General features: G+C 42.3%; 1 protein-coding gene across 5 annotated transcripts; it reads right to left on the bottom strand.

Annotated features, from left to right (window-relative positions):
* Nucleotides 1-25: 25 nt before the first annotated feature.
* Nucleotides 26-17,210, bottom strand: ZFP69 (ZFP69 zinc finger protein). Of its 5 annotated transcripts, none has more exons than XM_030325741.1 (6): nucleotides 16,628-17,210; nucleotides 15,145-15,303; nucleotides 13,746-13,831; nucleotides 8,074-8,200; nucleotides 7,654-7,752; nucleotides 26-2,673 (listed from the first exon to the last, which is right to left on the bottom strand). In XM_030325741.1, the coding sequence occupies exons 1-6, from the start codon at nucleotides 16,653-16,655 to the stop codon at nucleotides 1,541-1,543; spliced, it is 1,632 nt and encodes a 543-aa protein (XP_030181601.1). In that variant the 5' UTR covers nucleotides 16,656-17,210; the 3' UTR covers nucleotides 26-1,540. The 5 variants fall into 5 exon arrangements, with proteins under 5 accessions (XP_030181601.1, XP_030181602.1, XP_030181604.1 ...); XM_030325742.1 differs by having other exon boundaries at nucleotides 7,654-7,749; XM_030325744.1 differs by having other exon boundaries at nucleotides 15,145-15,627; nucleotides 16,628-17,209.
* Nucleotides 17,211-20,893: the final 3,683 nt, after the last annotated feature.

The raw sequence follows: 20,893 nt of genomic DNA, 5'->3' as shown, positions 1-20,893 counted from the left end.
GTAAATCGATTAACATTTCACAGAATTACTCACTAAAACTTTAATAAACATTTACCAGATTGAAAAATGAGCATGTACAAAACCATGTGGCCCCGATCGTGGTGCTCAGCTTTCACAACATAAGCAATGTTAATTAATACTTTCATTAATCAATGCTTATTAGACAGTCATGCCCTACCTCTTTTCTCTCTTCCTCCATGTATTAACTATAACTTGCTAACTTAACCATCCGGTAAAATGCTGTGGTTGATCATCCATAGTACACCCTGCCATCTTAAGTCTCCCGACTCAATTATCAGTGTTCCTCCATTCCATCAGAGGGGTTGCAGCCAAGATTTGACTTGCTAAGATAGGTGGATTGGTCTCTTTAAAGGGACTCTCATTGATCAGGCAGCTCCAGCCTAGAGGTCAAGGACTGGAGCAGTTGGTGGAAAGAGGGCTTCTCCTTTTCCAGCTGAGATTTTGGTAGGCTTGGCTATTGTTCAGTAAGATGCAGACTCCTCTCTGGCTCCAGGAATGGCAAGCAGCGCTCCTTCTGGGGATGCAGCTCAGCTGGTACTTCCACACTAGTTATTGAGACAAATGGATACTTCTTTGATGACTAACGGGGCTGTGGGTCCAGGACATGCTCCAGCATCAGGTGGCTCGTAGTCCTCTTGCTGGTGGGAAAGGAAATTGGCCCAACCTCTATGAAGGCCAGTTTGGCACTATCCATCATACAAGTGCACATACCCTCTAGTATAGAGACTCCAGTTCTTGGAATTTACCCTACACAAACACATGTGTAAGAAAGAAAAATGTGTAAGACTATTCATTGCAACAAAAGATTAGAAATCCAAAAGTCCATCATAGTGAACTGGCTAAATAAATTAAAGTACATTCAAACCACAGAATACCATGCAGTTATAAAAAAGAATGAGTAGGCACTTTATCTACTAATATGGAATGACCTCCATGATATATGGTTAAGTAATAAAAGTAATGTGCAGATGTGTTTACATAGGAAGCTGCCATTTATGCTTAAAAAGAACTCTGCATATTCTCTTGGATACAAATAAAAAAGATCTCTTGAAGGGTGCATAAAAAGTTATAAAAATGGTTGCCTCTAAGGTAGAATTTGGTGGTGGATGTAGGAAAAGGATTTTCACTTATACAACTGTCTATGCCATTTGAATTTTATCAGATTTGTAAGTCTCCTCATTTAAAAAAAGTAAGTTACTTAAAAAACAGGGGTGATTTTTTTCAACAGTACTTCCCAAATGTTAGTCTATAAATCAGAGAATGCCCATGGAGAATAATTCACCCTCCATGAAATCAGGTAACAATTATGTGTGCATCACAATCCTGAATTTAATTTAATCCTTTATTCTTAAGTACTTTGTATGGAGGTGTTAGTAGATAATAGTTATCAATGTACTATTTACATAACAGGCAATATTAAAGGCTGGTATCATTATATCAATTCCTCAAATTTGGAATCCTGGAATTTAAAAGCACTGATTTAGAGTTAGCTTTTGTTCTCATGTTGAATAATCTATTTTTACACATTATTTCGAAAGGCATTCCTCCTGTGTATTTCATGATGTCGACTAAGTGATGAATTATAGCTGAAGGCTTTTCCACATTCATTACATTCATAAGGCTTTTCTCCAGTATGGTGTCTCTGATGTTTCTTAAAGGATGAATCATGCCTGTAGGCTTTTCCACAGCGGTTGCATTCATATGCTTTCACTCCTGTATGAACAGTTTTATGGTTGCTAAGGTGTATCCTCTGTCTAAAGGCTTTCCCACATTCCTTACATTTGTAGGGTCTCTCCCCAGTATGGATTCTCTGGTGATGCGTTAGATACGCTCTATGACTAAAGGTTTTACAACACGCAGTGCATGCATAGGGCTTCTCCCCAGTGTGAATTCTTATATGTTCACTAAGGTGTCTAATCTGTCGGAAGGTTTTCCCACATTCATTGCACGTAAAGGGTTTCTCTCCAGAATGAGTTCTCAAATGCTGGATCAAGCTAATGTTCTGGCTGAAAGCTTTCTGACATTTATCACATACATAGGGTTTCTCTCCAGTGTGAGTTCTATGATGCTGATTAAGAGATGAGCGATGCCTAAAGGCTTTGCCGCATTCTTCACATTCAAAGGGTTTCTCGCCAGTATGGATCCTCTGGTGTGTAGTAAGGGATGCACTTTGGCTAAACGCTCTTCCACATTCCTTACATCTGAAAGGTTTTTCACCAGTATGAATTCTCATGTGTTCAGTAAGATGAATGGGTTGTTTGAAGTTTTTTTCACATATATTACATTCATAGGTTTTTGTTCTTATGTAACTCGGATGATTTATCAAGTCTAATTTGTATTTATTCCTCTTTCTAGGTGTATCACATTTACGGTGCCTCTGTTCTATCGTAACATTTGAACTGACAATATTTTCCCCGAATTTGTTAGTTTCTTGGTCACTCTTCTTGTGGGTCAGGATGGCGTGTCTTATATCTCTTCCATGGGATTCCTGGTGCTCTTCTAACTCGCCATCATATTTAGAGACTTTTCTCAATGTGGAATAAATGACATCATCTCTCAGGAACCCTTCCATCATAATGCCATGATATAAGTGTTCCTGTAAAATCTCATTCTTTGAAGCTGATGTACTGGTTTCTGTTTTATTCTTCAAGTCTGAAAGAAATGGAAAAAATGCACATAACTCATATTCATTATGCTTCAAAAAGTCAATTACTATAGTGGATATGGAATAGAGATTTAGAGAACTACACATATAAAACACATGAGACTTTGATTACATTTGACCCTTGAACAACATGGGGGTTGGGATATCAACCTCAACACAGTAAAAAAAAATCCATGTATAACTTCTGATTCCCACCGAAACTTAACTACTAATAGCCTACTGTTGACTAGAAGCCTCACCAGTAAATCAATTAACACTTACTTTTTATGTTATGTGTATCATATACTAGATTCTTACAATAAAGAGAAAAGAAAATGCACTGTAAAAAATCCACATATAGGGGTGCCTGCATAGCTCAGTTGGTTAAATGTTTGACTCTCGATTTTGGCTCATATCATGATCTCACAGTTCAAGAGATCGAGTCCTGTGTCAGGCTCTGCACTGACAGCATGGAGCCTGCTTGGAAGTCTCTCTCTCCCTCTGTCCCCACACACACCCCCGCCCCCGCTTGTGTTCTCTCTCTCTCTCTCAAAATAAATAAACATTAAAAAAAGTTGACAAATCATTTCATTAAAAAGAAAAACTCCAGGGGTGCCTAAGTGGCTCAGTCTGTTGAGCGTCCAACTTTGGCTCAGGTCATGATCTCATGATTGATGGGTTTGAGCCCCACATCAGGCTCTGCGCTGACAGCATGGAGCCTGCTTCGGATTTTCTGTCTCCCTTGCTCTCTGCCCCTCCCCCACTCACCCCCTCCCTTTCTAAAATAAACATTAAAAAAAATCCACATATAATAGGCGGACGCATGCAGTTCAAACCAGTATTGTTCAAGGTCAATTGCACATTTAAAAATGGTTATGCAACATGGGGAGATAATGGGAAGTTAAGAAACAGTAAATAAGGTAAATGTGTGATTTTATACAGAGAGTAAAATTTGAGCACTTCAGACATGCTCTAATACTAAATAATGAAATTTCAGAGCTATGTCTTAAGAATATCTTTTCTTGACAACTACTTTTAGAAAACAATCTCAGAAAGATAAAAAAGATGTCCCTCTCCCCACACCAGCAGGAGATGCTCATTCAAAAACTAAGGTCTGAACTAAGAACTTTCATGAAAACATTAAGCTTTTATCGAAACTTGTATTAATATTTGCTTTGTTCTATTTCCTGTGGTTATTAATCTGTCCCTAGAAATGTTATTTATACAAAGGAGACTTGTAAGAAACCCAAACTGCTATATTACTATTATTGCTATGTTCTCTGAAAATATCTTTTAATCTCTACAGTTTTGACTGGGTTTTTTGATAATCTGTTGTACCCATTACTAATATTTCAACTGATACATCTTTATTCTTGAAAAGTGTAACTTTTTGTAAGATTTTTCGGTCAACACAAAAGGATCAATAGTACTTCCAAATTCTTAATGAGTAAAGGCAATAATGAAGTCTATGTTGTGTAGGCTTCTGATTCTGGTCCTGAAAATGGGATGGAAGAAAAGAAGACAGAGCAAGAGAGAAGAAGCCTTCTATGTCATGTCCCCTTTCCCAATTCAATATCCAGGCCTGAAGAAGGACCAAACTACAGACGAAGAGATTTTTAACATTTAAAAAAAAATGTTTATTTCTTTAAAAAAATTTTTTAACTTTTATTTATTCTTGAGAGAGCGAGAGAGTACAAGCCAGGGAGGGGGAGAGAGAGAGAGGGAGACACAGAATCTGAAGCAGGCTCCAGGCTCTGAGCTGACAGCACGGAGTCTGATCGGGGCTCAAACTCATGAACTGTGAGATCATGACCTGAGCCGAAGTTAGACGCTTAACCGAGTGAGCCACCCAGGTGCCCCAAAATGTTGATTTATTTTGAGAGAGAAAACACATGCATGATGGGGGAGTGTCAGAGAGAGAGACGGAGAGAGAATCTCAAGCGGGCTCTGCGTGGACAGGGCTCAATCTCACAAACTATGAGATCATGAACTGAGCGGAAATCAAAAAGTCCAATGGATAACCAACTGAACCAGCCAGGCATTCCAAGAATTTAACTTTGAATGAAGTTGTGAGTTTTTGTTATTGCAGTAAACTAAAATGTTTTAGTAAAATCAAACTGTTCTTATTACTTAAAGCGACTGGAAAATCTAAATGAAATTCATGGTAGCTCTTATTTTCATTATTATAAGCTGAAAAAGAGAAAACCCAAGAGAATATATAAACAAATTATTGGAACTAATAATGGAATGAAACAAGGTGGCTAGCTATAGGATCAATATACAAATCCAACTGTTCTATTACCATACACCAGCAACAAACAGAAAACATAATTTAAAAATATATACCATCAAAATAGCAAAATAAAAGGTCTTCAAGATGAATCTAACAAAAGAGATGCAATATGGACAAGACCTTTATACGGAAAATTCTGAAACTTTATTTAAAAAAAAAAGTTAGGAAATACTAATGAATGCGGCAATATACCCTGTTTCTACCTAGTAACACTCAATATCATAATATTAATTCTCCCCAAAGTTGATCTATAAATTCAATTCTCTTCCAATCAAAACACCACCAGAGTATTTGCATGTGTGTGGGTGTGTGTGAAATTTCATGCATTCATTATATAATTTGCATGGGGCTAATAATGAGGACAATTTTGAAGAACAAAGTGGGAGAACTACCTTGACCACATATGAGTTTCACTGTGAAATACAGTGATTACAACAGCTTGGCATTACAGTAGGGCTAGAAGAGAAAAATGGAACAGAATACAGTGCCAGAACAGACACAAGTATATAAGGAAACTTGATAGGTAACAGAGTGGTATTAACTATTAAATACATGGTTCCTGGACTGATTATCCATGTGGAAAAGGCACCTCACACTACACATAAAATAATTCTAGGTGAATTAACTCTAAATATGAAAAGCCAAACTTAAAAATATAATATGATATATACATCCTTTCTATAGATCAAGAAAAAAAAAAACAGAACTGGCAAAGTAATTTACGTAAGAGAAATCTAGATGGTCAATAGACATGAAAAGTATGCTCCTCTTGCTAATAATGAGGAAAATGAAAGAAAACGGTAAGATACCATATTCACCCACAAATTTAAATAATTTTAAAGTTTGACAAAGCCAAGTGTTGACAAAGATGCTGCACTCTGGAAAGTCTTAAGGCTTGCCGAGGGGAGATACGTATTGGTGCAACTGCTTTGAAGAGCAAGTTGGTAATATCAAGCAAAACGAAGGTGCATATACTCCATGACCCAACAGTTTTGCTTCCACATCGCAGAGAAATACTTGCACGTGTACAAAAGAAGACACGTACGGGAAGACTTACTGCATCTTGGTAACCCCCAAATTTAGAAACAATATGTCTATTAACAGGAAAATAGATAAATAAATTTATTTATTTATTAGTTCAACAGAAATAACTACAAGAAGATGGATAAATATCAATTGTGTTGACTGAGAAAAACAAGTAGAAGTATATACACCATTTATTTAAAGAATAAAAACATGAAGGGGCACCTGGGTGGCTCAGTCGGTTGGGCGTCTGACTTCAGCTCAGGTCATGATCTCACAGTTCATGGGTTCGAGCCCCACACTAGACTCTGTGCTGACAGCTCAGAGCCTGGAGCCTGCTTCAGATTCTGTGCCTCCCTCTCTCTCTTTGCCCCTCCCCTGCTTGTGCTCTCTCTCTCTCTCAAAAATAAATAAATAAACTTAAAAAAAAAAAAAAACCCATGCAAAATACCACCAAATATTGTTCCAGGATATACACACGCAGTGAAAGTATGAAGACATATAGGAGAATGACAATATTTAAACTCCGAAAAGTTGGTTATTTAAAAAAAATTTTTTTAATCTTTATTTATTTATTTATTTTTAATTTTTTTTTTTAACGTTTTATTTATTTTTGAGACAGAGAGAGACAGAGCATGAACAGGGGAGGGGCAGAGAGAGACGGAGACACAGAATCGGAAGCAGGCTCCAGGCTCTGAGCCATCAGCCCAGAGCCCGACGCGGGGCTCGAACTCACAGACCGCGAGATCATGACCTGAGCTGAAGTCGGACACTTAACCGACTGAGCCACCCAGGCGCCCCAATCTTTATTTATTTTTGAGAGAGAGAGAGACAGAGCACGAGCAGGGAAGAAATAGAGACAGGGAGAAACAGAATCCGAAGTAGGTTCCAGCTTCTGAGCTGTCAGCACAGAGCCCAACACAGAGCTCAAACTCATGAACTGCGAGATCACGACCTGAGCCGAAGTTGGATGCTCAACTGACTGAGTCACCTAGTTGTCCCCGAAAAATTGGTTATTTTAAAAGGTAAAAGGGGAATAGCAGGACTTCAACTCTTTTTTCTTAACCTAGGTGGAAGCTACATAGAAATGTTATAATGTTCTCTATGCCTTTCTGAACACCTAAAATATTTCATAATAAAGCAAAGTTTAAGGAGATGGTTAAAGACCACTTAACTGTCCTGTGGCAATTTCTCTTGCAAGAATTTTCATACAGTTGTTACAAAAAATACAAAAGGTAGATAAATAAGTTAAAAAGAGAGTGAGAATCAAAGCTGAAATTGTAAAATGAAAATTGGTGGAAAGTGGAAACAGAATGTAAGAGAGAAAATTAAAGATCTATCGAATGCAGTGAGCCCTGAAAAGAGATGTGTTTTCCGTGAAGAGAGACCGTGTACGTCTGACTGCTCAGAGAAAGGCGCTTTCGATTTGCAGAGTTCAGGATACTGAAGAAAGGAGGAAAAGTCAAGTTCAACCTAAATTAAGACAAGACTCCCTGCCCTCCAACTCCAGAGAGACTTTGCAAGGTGAGGTGAAGGAAAGGGATGATGGAGGGAGGGGTGACGTCAGGTTTAGTGCATGCCCTGTCCACTGCCTTCAGCCTTCCCCACAGCCTGGGGAGACTTCAGGGACTCTGGCCTACATATTAAAAGGTACTATCTGACTTGGTCTCACCTGAACTGGGATCTCCTGGGCCTTCTTTCTCTGTCATCCATGGCTCTTGTCCTTTCTCCAACTGGGATATCACACTAGGTTTAGAAAGTTGATATCCTGCTTATAAAGCAAAAAAACAAAAACAAAAACCAAACAAACAAACAAAAACCAGAGTATGAATGTTTACACTGAGTTCTAAGAACATCCCCAGAATTCTTTCTAGTCCTCTGGCAGCCAGGGTCTCTGAAGATGGAAAGGGACACCACAGAATGTGTTTCTATTCTCGCTCTAACAAGTAAAGCGGTTCCCCCAAGGAATGAGACATCTCTAATACAGAACTCAAGGCCAAGCTCGAAGGAATCCACAACATTTGATAATTTGGAATTAATGACTTTCCTGTAACAGACAGGTTTTCTGGGTGAATGTTCCGCCCATCCTTACCCACTGACAGCAGGTTCCCATAGTTCTCCAGCATCACCTCCCGGTATAGATTCCGGTGAGCAAGGGGCAGTTGTCCCCACTCCTCCTGGGTAAAGTCCACAGATATGTCCTTGAAAGTCAGCAGTTCCTAGAATATCAAATATATTCCTTTTCAGACAAAGACCACCTCCACCAAGGTCCAAGGAGTTCTGACAGTATTCTAAGTTCTGAGGGATTTTAAACTAGTTTTACTGGCAGCCTCCTCTGGATGTGTTTGAAGATCCTCCGGAGACTACTATAAATACATAGAAAAACAGAAGGTCATATGGGCCTTAGAAAAAAATTAAGCAGGATAAGGAGGAAACGGAGAACCACATGAAGGTAGAGGAGGATCTTTTATGCAAGGTGGTTGGGGAAGGCCTCTCTAAAAGGGTGAGATTTGACCACAGACATGAATTCAGTGAGGGAGACCTATGTGGAAATCTGAGGGAAGAGCATTCCAGGCAGGTACAAAGGACCTAAAGTGAGAGCACCCTTGGCTTATCTGAGGAACAGCATCACTGGTGGCAGGTTGGTGAAGGGAACAGGAGGAGAGGAGGACAGAGGGGCCAGAGGGAGAGACAGAGAGGCTTTCAGCAATTATTGTCACAAAGCCAATGTATTGCTACTGAGCTTAAATCCTGGGGCTCATTGAACTGGAGTTCAATGCAAAGATGAACAAAACTGGAACTGTAGTCTAACCCCATCCTAGCTCAAATAGTTGAAGAGATAATAAAGATCAGCCCCCTAGCAGTGGTGGCATGGGTGTTTGTAGTTGGGTTAGTCAGAAATGAACTCAATCAAATAAAAGCTGTGTCTCAGCCAGAGCTCAGCCACAGCTCTAGGGAGAATATGAATAATCAGTGCCTCACTTTAACCACCAGACAGAGGAAAGGACTTAGTCTTCTGTAAATAAACAAACGACACACATATGTGTATACACACACACACACACACACACACGTGTATGTATACAAATATATGTGTGTACATATGGATGTGCGCACATATATAGTTCATCCCCCACTATTTTTTTTTTTAAGTTTATTTTGAGAGAGAGTGCGTGTGTGTATGAACAGGGGTAGGGCAGAGAGAGGAGAGAGAGAATCCAAAGCAGGCTTTGTGTGCACTGTCAGCACAGAGCCTGATGTGGGACTCAACCTCATGAACTGTGAGATCATGACCTGAACTGAAATCAAGTGTCCCTCCCACGCCTAACTGACTGAGCCACCCAGGCATCCCTCCCCACTGTTCTTCAATACCCAATATCTCAACTACTAGAAAAAACTGTTACACATGTGAAGAAGGAGGAAAATGTGACCTATAATTAAGAAAATAAAAGGGCACCTGGATGGCTCAGTCGGTTAAGCGTCCGACTTCAGCTCAGGTCATGATCTTACGGTTTGTGAGTTCGAGCCCCGCGTCAGGCTCTCTGCTGACAGCTCAGAGCCTGGAGCCTCCTTCGGATTCTGTGTCTCCTTCTCTCTCTGCCCCTCCCCCCTCACACTCTGTCTCTCTCTCAAGAATAAATAAACATTAAAAAAATTAAAAGAAAAAAAAAAAGAAAAGAAAAATCAATAGAAGCAAGCCCACAGGTGACTAAGTCTTTGGAATTAGCAGACAAGAAGTTTAAAGAAATTATTAAAATATGTTAAAAAATTTACAATAAAATATGAATACAGTAAGTGAAAACATGGGGGTAACTAAGAGGAGAGAGTGAGAGAAATGCTGAAAAACTAAATGAAAATTCTACAAATGAAAAATACAGTATCAGAAAAATCCATTAAATGGACTTAATGGCAGCAGAATGGCCTGAATGGCCCGATGAAGACAAGATCCATGAAACTTAAGATAGGTCAATAGATATTATTCAAATTGAAGCACCAAGAGGGAAAAAAACCAAACCTGGGATAATACCAAGTGGTTTAATAATATATATAATTAGAATCTCAGAAGAAGATAAAAGAATGGGCAGAAAAAATATTTGGAGAAATAAAGGCTGAAAATTTTCCAAATTTGATGGAAAAAAATCAAGCCACAGATCTAAGCTCAGCAAACCCCCAAAATAATAAATTCAAAGAAAACCAGCCCTACATACATCACAGTAAAACTGCTGAAGAGCAACGATAAAAGATCATGAAGGTAGCCAAAAGAAGGTGGGAAAGGAGGAACAAAAAAAAAAACACAAGTTGGTATAAAACAAACAGAAAGGCAGGTCACCTATAGGGAAATAATAGTAACAGCTGACTTCTCATTCCAAACGATACAAGCTAAAAGATCATGGAACACTTGTACAGTGCTTAAAAGAAAAAAGTCACCCTAGAGCTCTCTATCCAGTAAAAGATCCTCAAATAGAAGACAACAGAAAGACATCTTTAGATCAGCAAAAGCTGTGAGAATTCGTCAGAACGCCCACACTACAAGAAACGTTGAACGACTTTCTTCTGGTTGAAGGGAAATGATGCCAGGCAGAAACTTGGAATTAAAAGAAGGAATGAAGACTGCAAATTGGTAATTATGTGGATGGTTATGAAAAGAACTTTTTTTTTTCCTTTTCTTAATTTCTTAAAAACTATTTACTGCTAAAAACAAAAATAAGAACAGGGGCACCTAGGTGGCTCAGTTGGTTAAGCATCTGACTCTTGATTTCAGCTCAGGTCAGGATCTCTCAGTTTATGAGTTCGAGCCCTAAGTCAGGCTCCTCACTGAGTGTGGAGCCTACCTGGGATATATTCATTCTCTCTCTCTCTCTCTCTCTCTCTCTCTCTCTCTCTCTCTTTCTTTCTTCCCTTCTCTCTCTCTTTCTCTCTCTCCCTCCCTCCCTCCCTCCCTCCCTCTCTCTGCCCCTCCCCTGCTCATGCTTGCCTTCTCTCACAAAATAAGTGAACTTTTAAAAAACAAAAAACAAAAATAGGAACAATGTACTGTGGGGTTTTAATGTGTAAAGTGAAATATATGATGACAATATACAAACAATGGGGAAGAGTAAATGGAAATACGGGGCTTCCATGCCATATGTGAAACAGTATAATATTAATTCAACTGTGATATGTTAAAAACATATATTATAACGGTCAGAGCAACCACCACAAGCAAATAAAACAAGTATAGCTAAAAAGTCATCAGAGGGCATAAAGTAGCATACTAAAACACTATGCAATCCAAGAGGAAGCAGAAGAGGAACAAAGAAACAAAAATGGGTGAACAGCAAAGAGTAAGAATATACATTTAAGTCCCACTGTATCGATGATTATGGTAACTGTAAATGCACTAAACGAGCAAGACACAGCTATATCTAAGGCCATACTTTAAGTATAAAAATACAGATAGGTCAAAAGTAAAAGAACTGAAAAAGCTATACAAATAATAACTAAAACAACAGTGGAGGAACTATAATAAATCAGACAAAAGTGGGCTTAGGAAAAGGAATATTACTTGCCATAAAGAAGAGACATCTCATGATGATAAAGTGTCAGTTCATCAAGAAGACAACAATACTACTTGTTAATGTATCTCATAACAGAACTCGAAATAGAGCAGAACTGACAGAACTGAAGGAAGATATAGACAAAACCACAACAGATTTCAACATTCCTTTCTCAGTAACTGATACAAGTGGACAATAATGCATCAAGGATACAGATTTGAACCATCTATCTGCCAACTTAATGGACATTTATAGAACACTATACCTATCAACTGCAGAATATACATTCTGTTTTAAACTTTTTATTTTGAGGTCATTATAGATTCCCATGCACTTATAAGAAATAACAAAGAAAGGCGCCTGGGTGGTTCAGTTGGATAAGCATCTGACTTCAGCCCACGTCATGATTTCACGGTTCCTGGGTTCGGATTCTGTGTCTCCCTCTCTCTCTGCCCCTCCCCGGCTTGCTCGTGTGTGCTCTCTCTTGCTCGCTCTCTCTCTCTCTCTCTCTCAAAAGTAAATAAACATTAAAAGAAAGAAAGAAAAAAAGAAAGAAAGAAAGGAAGGAAGGAAGGTAGGAAGGAAGGAAAAGAAAAGAAAAGAAAAGAAAAGAAAAGAAAAGAAAAGAAAAGAAAAGAAAAGAAAAGAAATAACAAAGAAAAGCCATGTACTCTCTACTGGGAGCAAAGCAAAGTTCTGATTGGAAAGGAGCCGGAGGGAACTTTCTGAGATGGTGGAAATGGTGTATATTTTGGTTACATGGTATATACACATGTCAAAATAGAACTACACATTTTCGGGGTGCCCAGGTGGCTCAGTTGGTTGAGTGTCTGATTCTTGATCTGAGCTCATGTCATTATCTCACGGTTCTTGGATTGAATCCCACGTCGGGTTCTATGCTGACAGCACAGAACTGGTCCCTGCTTGGGATTCTCTCTCTGCCCCTCCCCCACTCATGCTCGCTTGCTTGCTCTCTCTCTCTCTCAAGATACATAAAAAAACTTAAAAAAAAAAAAAAACTATACAGGGGTGCCTGGGTGGCTCAGTTGGTTAAGCATCTGTCTTCGGTTCAGGACATGACCTCACAGTTCATTGGTTTGAGCCTCACGTCGGGCTCTGTGCTGACAGCTCTGAGCCTGGAGCCTGCTTTCGATTCTGTGTCTCCCTCTCTCTCTGCCCCTCTCCCGCTCACACACTCTCTCTCTCAAAAATAAACATTAAAAATTAAAAAAAAATTAATTCTTTTCCCAGCACTAAGAATACCATCAGTTTTTGATACATGTCAAGAAATGAGGAATTCCGGATAAGTGGAATATAGAGATAACTCTTTAAATAGACTATTAGTCCTTATTCTTATTGCTTCTTCCTTATTACTGTAAATAACTTTGAAATGCATTCAATCCTAGAAAAATATTAGCATCTGAATCAGCGGAGGAAACTGGGATTGTAAACAGCTGAAAAAAACTGCCCCATTACCAAGCAAGTAAATGCTTAGAGATAATTTCAGATCCTGTACCATCTAATTACAGAACCCAAGTCCTTTTCACTTAAAACTCTCCTGCCGTCGGATAATATTTCATTTTGAATAGTCTTCCTTTCTCAGTCATTCTACAATTTTTCTCCTGTCTTCCCTATGCTTCCAGTCGACAGTGAGGACACCCTGTAATAACTGTCCATTTGTCTAACGTGTGTGTGCTATGTGGCCACACCACTTCTTCCCCACTCACTTCTCCTTTGGTTTGATCTCTACTCCTAATACTATACTAAGGGTCACCACATGAAGTCCACCAGCGAAATGGGTACATCGCCTAAGAATGTCAGAAGGTTCTTGTCACTTTACGAAGTTTGCTTTTGAGTAAAAATACTCAAAAAAGAAAGTTGACGTGTATCTGAGACCCCAAGTGGCATCTATTTGTTTTTAGGGGCTGGAATTCTAGCATTCATTTCTCTCTCTCTATAGAAATTAGCACAATGTTAAATCAAGATGTTGGCCACAAACAAGAGTTACAAGGAGGGAAGCCACCGTGAGTAGGGGAATCGCCACCACTGCAGCCCAGTTTTCTGTACAACAGCAACCTGCACAGAGTTCCCTATGTTGAATCTGTTAGCCCCACACTAACAAACACCTCCAAACTCCTCACACTCCAAAAAAAAAAAAAAAAAGGTGAGTTATAGCCTTGAAAACCAAGCAGCAGGTCCAAGAAAATGAAAGGAAAACCCAACCCACCTGGGATTCTGCTGCTGGAGGTCCAGAGGTGACTTCAGCCTTCAAACTTTCTCCCTGGGTCTCCTCAGCATCCTGAGAGAGCAGAGCTAAAGAAGGAAAAGAGCCATGAGGTTTATATCTCCCCAAATCCCCCAAAAAGAAAAACTGCCTGCAGACCTGCTGAACAGGCTCCTCTCTCAAAACATTCACAGAGAGGGACATTTCCAGCAACTCAGAGCAGAGTGGGGGGGGGGCCTCCTTAATAAGCAGGGTCTGCAGTGCACTGCTTTGAGCATTAATACTTCCCAAAGGGCAACACTGGTCCAAAAGCTCAGACCAGGCCACTCCTCTGTTCAAATGTTTCTGGTTAAGAAAGAAAATCCAAACCTTTCCCATGGACATCAGGCCCTCTACAACTCGCCTAAAACACATTTCCCCAAGTGTTAGTTTTCGCTAGCCACCATCCTTTATCCATTGGACACATACACTGACCACATTCTTAGCCCTCAGACTCGACTGGTTCCCATTCTCTGAACCACTCTTTGAGGCACTCATTTCTGTATCCTTTTCCCAAATCTTCTACAAAAAAATGGAAGACCTCTTTCAAGGCCCAATTCGGTGCTATCTGCTTTGTGAAAATTTCTCCAATAAATATAATCAGAAGAATGTTTCCAGTCTTTTGGCGTCCCAAAGAAATTTACCATAGCACTTTCTTAGGCTACCTTCTATTATTTTGCTCGGGGTATGTGTCTGTCTCCATCAATTAATAATAAGCACTGGAGATCATTATTCATTTTTCCATCGGTCAAGATGCTTTAGCAAAATCCCTGCCTCACACCGCTAGCTTACATACCGGCTGAACTTGAAATGTTAAAGGTATGACCTAAGAGATCATGTGAGACACACGAATTCCTCTGTCCATCTATCTATCTGTCCCAACCAGACTACCAGATAATGTATAATCGTGGACGTTTCCCCCTGACCTCCTGGAAATCGAGAGTCACCAAGTACGTCATTCCTTCCTCTCAGAACTACTTGTGGAAAGCACTGGCTTTGGGCCAAAATGCCCAAAACTTATGAAGGAAAACCTTGGGGGGCTTTAAGGAGTAGAAGCCTTTGACCCCACTGTCTGTGACAATCACAATACCCGGGAGCCGCTGGTGGGGAACACTGTATTGTCCTCCTGTTTCGTGCTTTATCCGGGAACTGGAGATGGGGGCAGCATGGAGCACATGGCACAAGGAGCTGAGAGCCCAACATCTGCCCTCATAGCTATCCTCGTCCCAAAAGCCACAAGCACGAACCCCAGAGACCTGCTTTCCTCCAATTTTCTCCCCAAGAGACACCTCAATGAAATGGGTACCTATCCTTTCACACACGAATTGAGAATTCTGCTTTCCCTTCATCAGTCTACTCTCACCTCCTCCTTCAAACATCTTCGTTACATCCTCCCACAGGGGTGCCCCTTCCTTGGCCTTCTTTGGATGGCGCAACTTCACCCAGGTGCTGGCCTCCGTGGGCAGGGTGATCAGGAGCTGCTGTAGCATGACGATGCCCACCCAACCGGGCGTGTCCACTTCTGGTGACGAAAGTGCCAGAATCTCTGCTGAGAGGCTTCACAGGTATACGGTCTCCTCTGACCACAATCTCCCGCCCCCAGAACTTTGGTGTGTCCCTGCAGCACCAGAACCCGGGGGTTCCTAAAGGCTGATGTGACCTTAACAACTGTGAAAAACTGACTTCTCTCTTAAATTAAGGAGTGCCTCCTTGGGAGGCAGCCAGTTGAGCAGTTTGGAGTGCATGCCTCTATAGTCTTCTAGAGGAGCAAAAGACAGAAGAGGAGGGATCCAGAAGCACTGACCACACATCCAGAACTCCAGAACTTGAGGAAATATATTTTAAACTGCAAAAGATCCGAAAATAAAGATTTGGCATCAACGTGGGAATAAGTATAATCAGTGTTCTTGGATGTGGCTGTTTCCCAGTTCCATACACACATCCATAAACAGCCAAAAAGGTATAAAAACAAGCATAGACCCTGTCTTGACTTCCCTCCCAGTAAGCTGCACCCATCTTCTGCCTGGATACAGACTTAGTGGAGTTAAGAGGGCAAGCTTTGAATTCAGACAGTTTAGGTGAGAATCCCGACACTTGTACTTAAAAGCTCTAAGACACTCGAACTCTCTGGAGCTTCCGTTTCTTCATCTATAAAACGGGAATAACAATTGTACTTTATAGGGCTGTAATATTAATTGAAACAATGTCAAGGATACAGAAAACCCTTGATAATAAATATTGCTATACAATTTTTGCTTTGCCACAGCATTATCTTTTCCAGCTACTTTTAAAAACAATTAGAGATCTACATTTAAAGTTCATTGCAAGTGTCAGAAGTGATGGAATAATCACACAGCTGCATTTTCACCTGACCAAACAGCAACAGGTACATTCCCCAACCACGCAGATGCCCAGCAGCGGGCAAGTCCTTTTGGCCTGTGAAGATGCCTCCTGGTTTCAGAAATGTTAAAACTGGGGGAGGGGGATGGGTTCAGATGGAGGAAATACAGCACTTCGAGTATCATCAGGACTACTGCAGAACTGTTTGCAACAGGGAAATCCGGAAACAACTCAAATCTATCATCTCATCCAAAGCCCCCCGCATCTGAGCAGGTGCCTCCACAGCCACCTGGTCCAGCGTAACTGGGGCCCCGCGCGTAGACCGAGCTCCGTGTAACGGGAGCTGGCCCAACTTTTTGAAGTTTGCAAGGAAGGGTATGTAGCTTACGGGCTCCCCCCACCGGTCCCCAAGCTGTGCCCGCTGCAGAGAAAGGAGCTGCATCCTGCAGGATGGAGCATGTGGAAATATCCTGCCCCGGAATACATAAAAGTAAACGTCTAGTTACCAAAGTGGGGAAACTTTCGAAGCAGCATTTGGAAGCTGCCGCTCCTCACTGCTCCCGGCCGTGCCTTCCCGGGACGGAGGCTGCACACCCGCGCATCCTCCCACTCACCAGCTCGGCCCCGGACGCTGCTGGGACCAAGGACGCGGCCGCGAGAGCGCTCGCTCCCGAGGCTTTCGGCGCCACAGGGTGTCTCTTCAGAGGACCGGGCGGTAGCGGATTTTGTTCTTCCCCCGCCTTCGTAGACCGCATGCCCCGCTCACCGACGATTCTCCAAAGCACGCCCAGCGTTCCCGCAGGCTTCCTTCGGGAGCCCGCGGACCTCGGCCTCCGCCCCGGATGCGGGGCTTTTCCCGGTCCCCCCGGGGAGCCTGTCTAGGGCCGGCCGCCGCACCGCATCTCTCCGCCGCCTTCCCAGGAGGCCTTCCTCGGCCGCGCTCCGGGGCGCGGGGCTCCGCGGGCCGCAGTGGGAGGGCTGTCCTGACCCCGCTTCCCGCAGACGCGCGCGAGGATACACCTCGCGGGCACTCGCTCTGACGCCGGCCCGGCAGCGGCGGCAGCCGGCTCCACCCGCCGCCCCGCCTCGTGGGCCGCAGCCCGGCGTCGCCCGGGGCCTCCGTCCTCCCGCCGTGCCCCGCCGTCGCCCACGCCTCAGGTCGCCCCCCGCGCCGCCGGACCCGCCCCGGGTCCGGCCACCCCACGCGGCCGCGCAGCCCCCCGCCCAGCGCGCGCGCCTTCCGGCGGCCCGCACGCCCAGCTGCCGACTCCGCCCACGAGGGGCCGCCCCGTGCCCGCCCCCTCCCGGGAAGCCGGCGCACCCGAAAACCCGGCGCTGGAGCGGCGGAGCGCGCGCGGGCGCCCAGACCCCGGGGGCAGCCGCCAACCGGTCCATCGCGCGCGGGGCCAGGCGGCGTCTGGAGAGACCACTTGGCCCTCCAACTCTTCCGTGGGGAAACCCCTTGTCATTCATTCATTCCTTCACCAAGTATCTTGAGTGCGTGTCGTCCGTCCTACATTGTTACAGGCTCTAAGCATATGGCAGTTATCAGAATGGTCCCTGCTTTTTTGGATCTTAATGCATGGGGAATTAAATAGATAATGTTACACAACAAAAATTCAACCCAGTACAGTTGAAGATCTAATTCGCTTTATTGATTCACGGAATGGGGTAGCATCCCCATCTGGCAAGTGGAAGGGACCACTAGGTAGTTGTATAAAATAGGTTTTTATAGGAGGGAGGGTGGGACAAGGAAGTTATTAGCAAAAGAAAAGAAAGGATTGGTCCCGGTAAGGTCACCTTACCTTAGGGACTAGGGCCCAGGGTCTAACTGGGGGGATTAACTCATTTTCCTTTGGGGGTTGGGGAGGGCCCATGTGACATACTAGCTCATTTGTGCTAGATCAGGAATCTCCTGATTGACTTGTTAAGACTACATTTCTGGGGGTGGTTGGCACTACAATTAGCTTAGGTATTAAGCCCCGGTATAATGGGTCCATTTGGAGCCTGTGGTTTTCTTTTTAACAGTAATAAATTTACAAAATAGGTAGCACCCCAGATGATGATGAGGGCTATGAGGAAAGGGAAAGCAGTGTGTGAAAATGGGATAATGACTGGAGTTTCTCTTCTTGGAATAGTGGAGCTAAGATATTTATATCAACCCACCTCAGAAAACAAGAAACACTAAAGTCTGGAATATTTATTTTTAATGTTCTTAGAGGAGTGCATTAGTTTGCTAGGGCTGCCGCAATAAAATACCACAGACTGGGTGGCTTAAACAACAGTAATTTATTTTCTCACGGGTCTGGAGGCTAGAAGTCCAGGATCCAGGTCTCAGCAGAGTTAGGGAAACTGAATGGACTCTATTTTAGACAGGCTTCATCTCTGCTATTTCTCTGCCAGGCCCCATTTACTTCTGTTCTGTATTTCACCTTGCATCTGAGTAAACCAAGGAAGCTATGTTCCCACTCCAAGGGGGGAAGCAAGAAAGTTATTCATTCTCTGAGTTTCATCCTAGGCCCCCATATACCTGATAACATCTAAGAAGAACCAGATCCCGAGCTTCAGGACATTAGGTTTGAACAAACTTCCGTTGACACTGGCACCCATAATCCCTATCTTCAGTGACTTATAGAATAACAGCTATTGTCCACCTGACACTCCTTTGATCGGACCTAGATTCCTAAAAGAACACATACCCTGGACCGCTTACCCCCAGCAACAGGCAGACTCACTTCTCCCTTTACGAGCCTCTCAGATACTCTGCCTACTATGCTCTATCACTTACGCTACTCAGTAAACTCTGCTCTCACTTCCTCCTGGCTTGAGTTTCATTTCTATCCTGTGCAAAGCCAAGGACCTTCTTGGCTGGTCCTGCAGGAACCCCGCCATCCCCTGCCCTCTGCCCCCATCCTCAGACCAGGCCTGCCTATGTCAGCAGAGTTAGTTTCTCCCAAAGCTCTCCTTACTCCTTGGCTTACTAATGTCCTTGGCTCACTCTGTGTCCTCATATGGTCTTTCCTCTGTGTGCTTGCAGGCCCCTGGTGTCTCCCTGTGTGCAAATTTCCTCTTCTTATAAGGACACCAGTCAGGTTGGGTTAGAGCATACCCTAATGACTCATTTATCTTAATCGCTTCTTTAAAGTAATTAATAAATGTAATCACTTAAATATGGGATTAAATACAGCCACATTCTCAGGTACTGGAGGTGAAGGTTAGGGTTTCAACATACGAATTTGGCAGGGGGCAGGGCAGTGGGGAGGACGCAATTCTGCCCATAACACAATTCTGCCCATGTTATGGTGCCCATAACATAATGTCATAGACAAGGCATCTAAGAGATGGCAAGACAGTAGGAAATTACCAGACCAAAAGATAGAAAGCCAGGATCCAGGAAGTAATCCAACTGGTAAAATGCTCTTGCCCCGAGTAAAGGCGTTAACAATAAACATATATGGAGTGGAGGGTGTTTGCACCTGCATCACTAAAAGCTGCATAGGGAGAGAAGGGAGGACATGACCAGTAAAGGGAGTGAAGACGTGATATGGCATTGGTGCAAGTGGGTTGGAAGAATTTTTCAAACTGGGTACTAGAATGTGTTTGCTGTAGAGACATACATGCAAAAATTGTGTGTGTGTGTGTGTGTGTGTGTGTGTGTGGTAAAAAAAAAACACAAAACACAAAACAAAAACAAACGTAACATAAAATTTACCATCTAACCTCCTTTAAGTGTACAGTTCAATAGTTTTAACTATATTCATATTGCGAAACAGACTTCCAGAACTTTTTCATCTTGCAAATCTGAAACTCTATGCCCATTAAACAAGAACTCCCCTTTTCTCTCTCCACCTAGTACCTGGGAACCACTAGTCTACTTTCTGTTTCACTGAATTTCATACTTTTGATACTTTACATAAATGGAACCAGACAATGTTGTCTTTTTCCACCAACATTTTAACATTGGTAATATCTAGGTTCTGTCATGTTTATTTTCTTTACACATCTCTGTGTTTTCATAAATGAGCATTTACTTTATAACAAGGAGAAAACACACAAAATGCAATATTAATGGTTTATTTCTGAATGATTATGTGTACCTAGCATAATAAATGTGTTGTGTAGTGCCTATTAAAAATGCCGCTTGACAGGGGCGCCTGGGTGGCTCAGCTGGTTGAGCGTCCGATTTCAGCTCAGGTCATGATCTCATAGCTCATGAGTTCGAGCCCCACGTTGGGCTCTGTGCTGACCGCTTGGAGCCTGCTTCGGATTCTGTGCCTCCCTCTCTCTCTGCCCCAACCCACTCGCATTCTGTCTCTGTCTCTCTCAAAAGTAAATAAACATTAAAAAAAAAATTTTTAAATGCCTCTTGACAGATGAAAAAATAAGTTTGACTAAGATCACAAAGTTAGGGGGTGGTAGAGTTGGAATTTGAATACATATTTTTAGGATTTCTGAATGCAAACTCTTCACCACTCTGCTATGAAGGCTTAGGATCTGAGCACAACCTAATGTTCAGTGAAAAACAATTGCAGTTCAAAAGACAGCTAAACCATGATTCTAATTAGGGAAAAGCACACACAAAGAGGACTCAAAATAACAAAAATAATCCTCTATGTTATCCCTGTAATAAAGGACAGGGAAACGTTATTTTAGCTCTATAGTATTAGGTACTGAATTGCCTAGGCTGGTGCTCTCCTCCCACCTCCAAACACCACCCATGAGTAAGTATTACATCTTCATTATTCTGAGAAAATTAGTGAAAACAGTGACCA

The sequence above is a fragment of the Lynx canadensis genome, chromosome C1 (genome assembly GCF_007474595.2).
Source record: "Lynx canadensis isolate LIC74 chromosome C1, mLynCan4.pri.v2, whole genome shotgun sequence".
In the NCBI taxonomy this organism is placed as follows: Eukaryota; Metazoa; Chordata; class Mammalia; order Carnivora; family Felidae; genus Lynx; species Lynx canadensis.
Note: the sequence above shows the minus strand (reverse complement) of the source record. Positions and strands in the feature narration are given on the sequence as shown.

What these genes read in the sequence shown, in the direction of transcription:
- ZFP69 (XM_030325741.1), bottom strand. Translation starts at nt 16,655, where the DNA reads ATGCTGCTTCGAAAGTTTCCCCACTTTG. An exon ending in CTCCAGCAGCAGAATCCCAG is followed by an intron (nt 8,201 to 13,745) that starts GTGGGTTGGGTT and finishes TTGATATTCTAG; the next exon opens with GAACTGCTGACTTTCAAGGA. An exon ending in TGGGAACCTGCTGTCAGTGG is followed by an intron (nt 7,753 to 8,073) that starts GTAAGGATGGGC and finishes TTGCTTTATAAG; the next exon opens with CAGGATATCAACTTTCTAAA.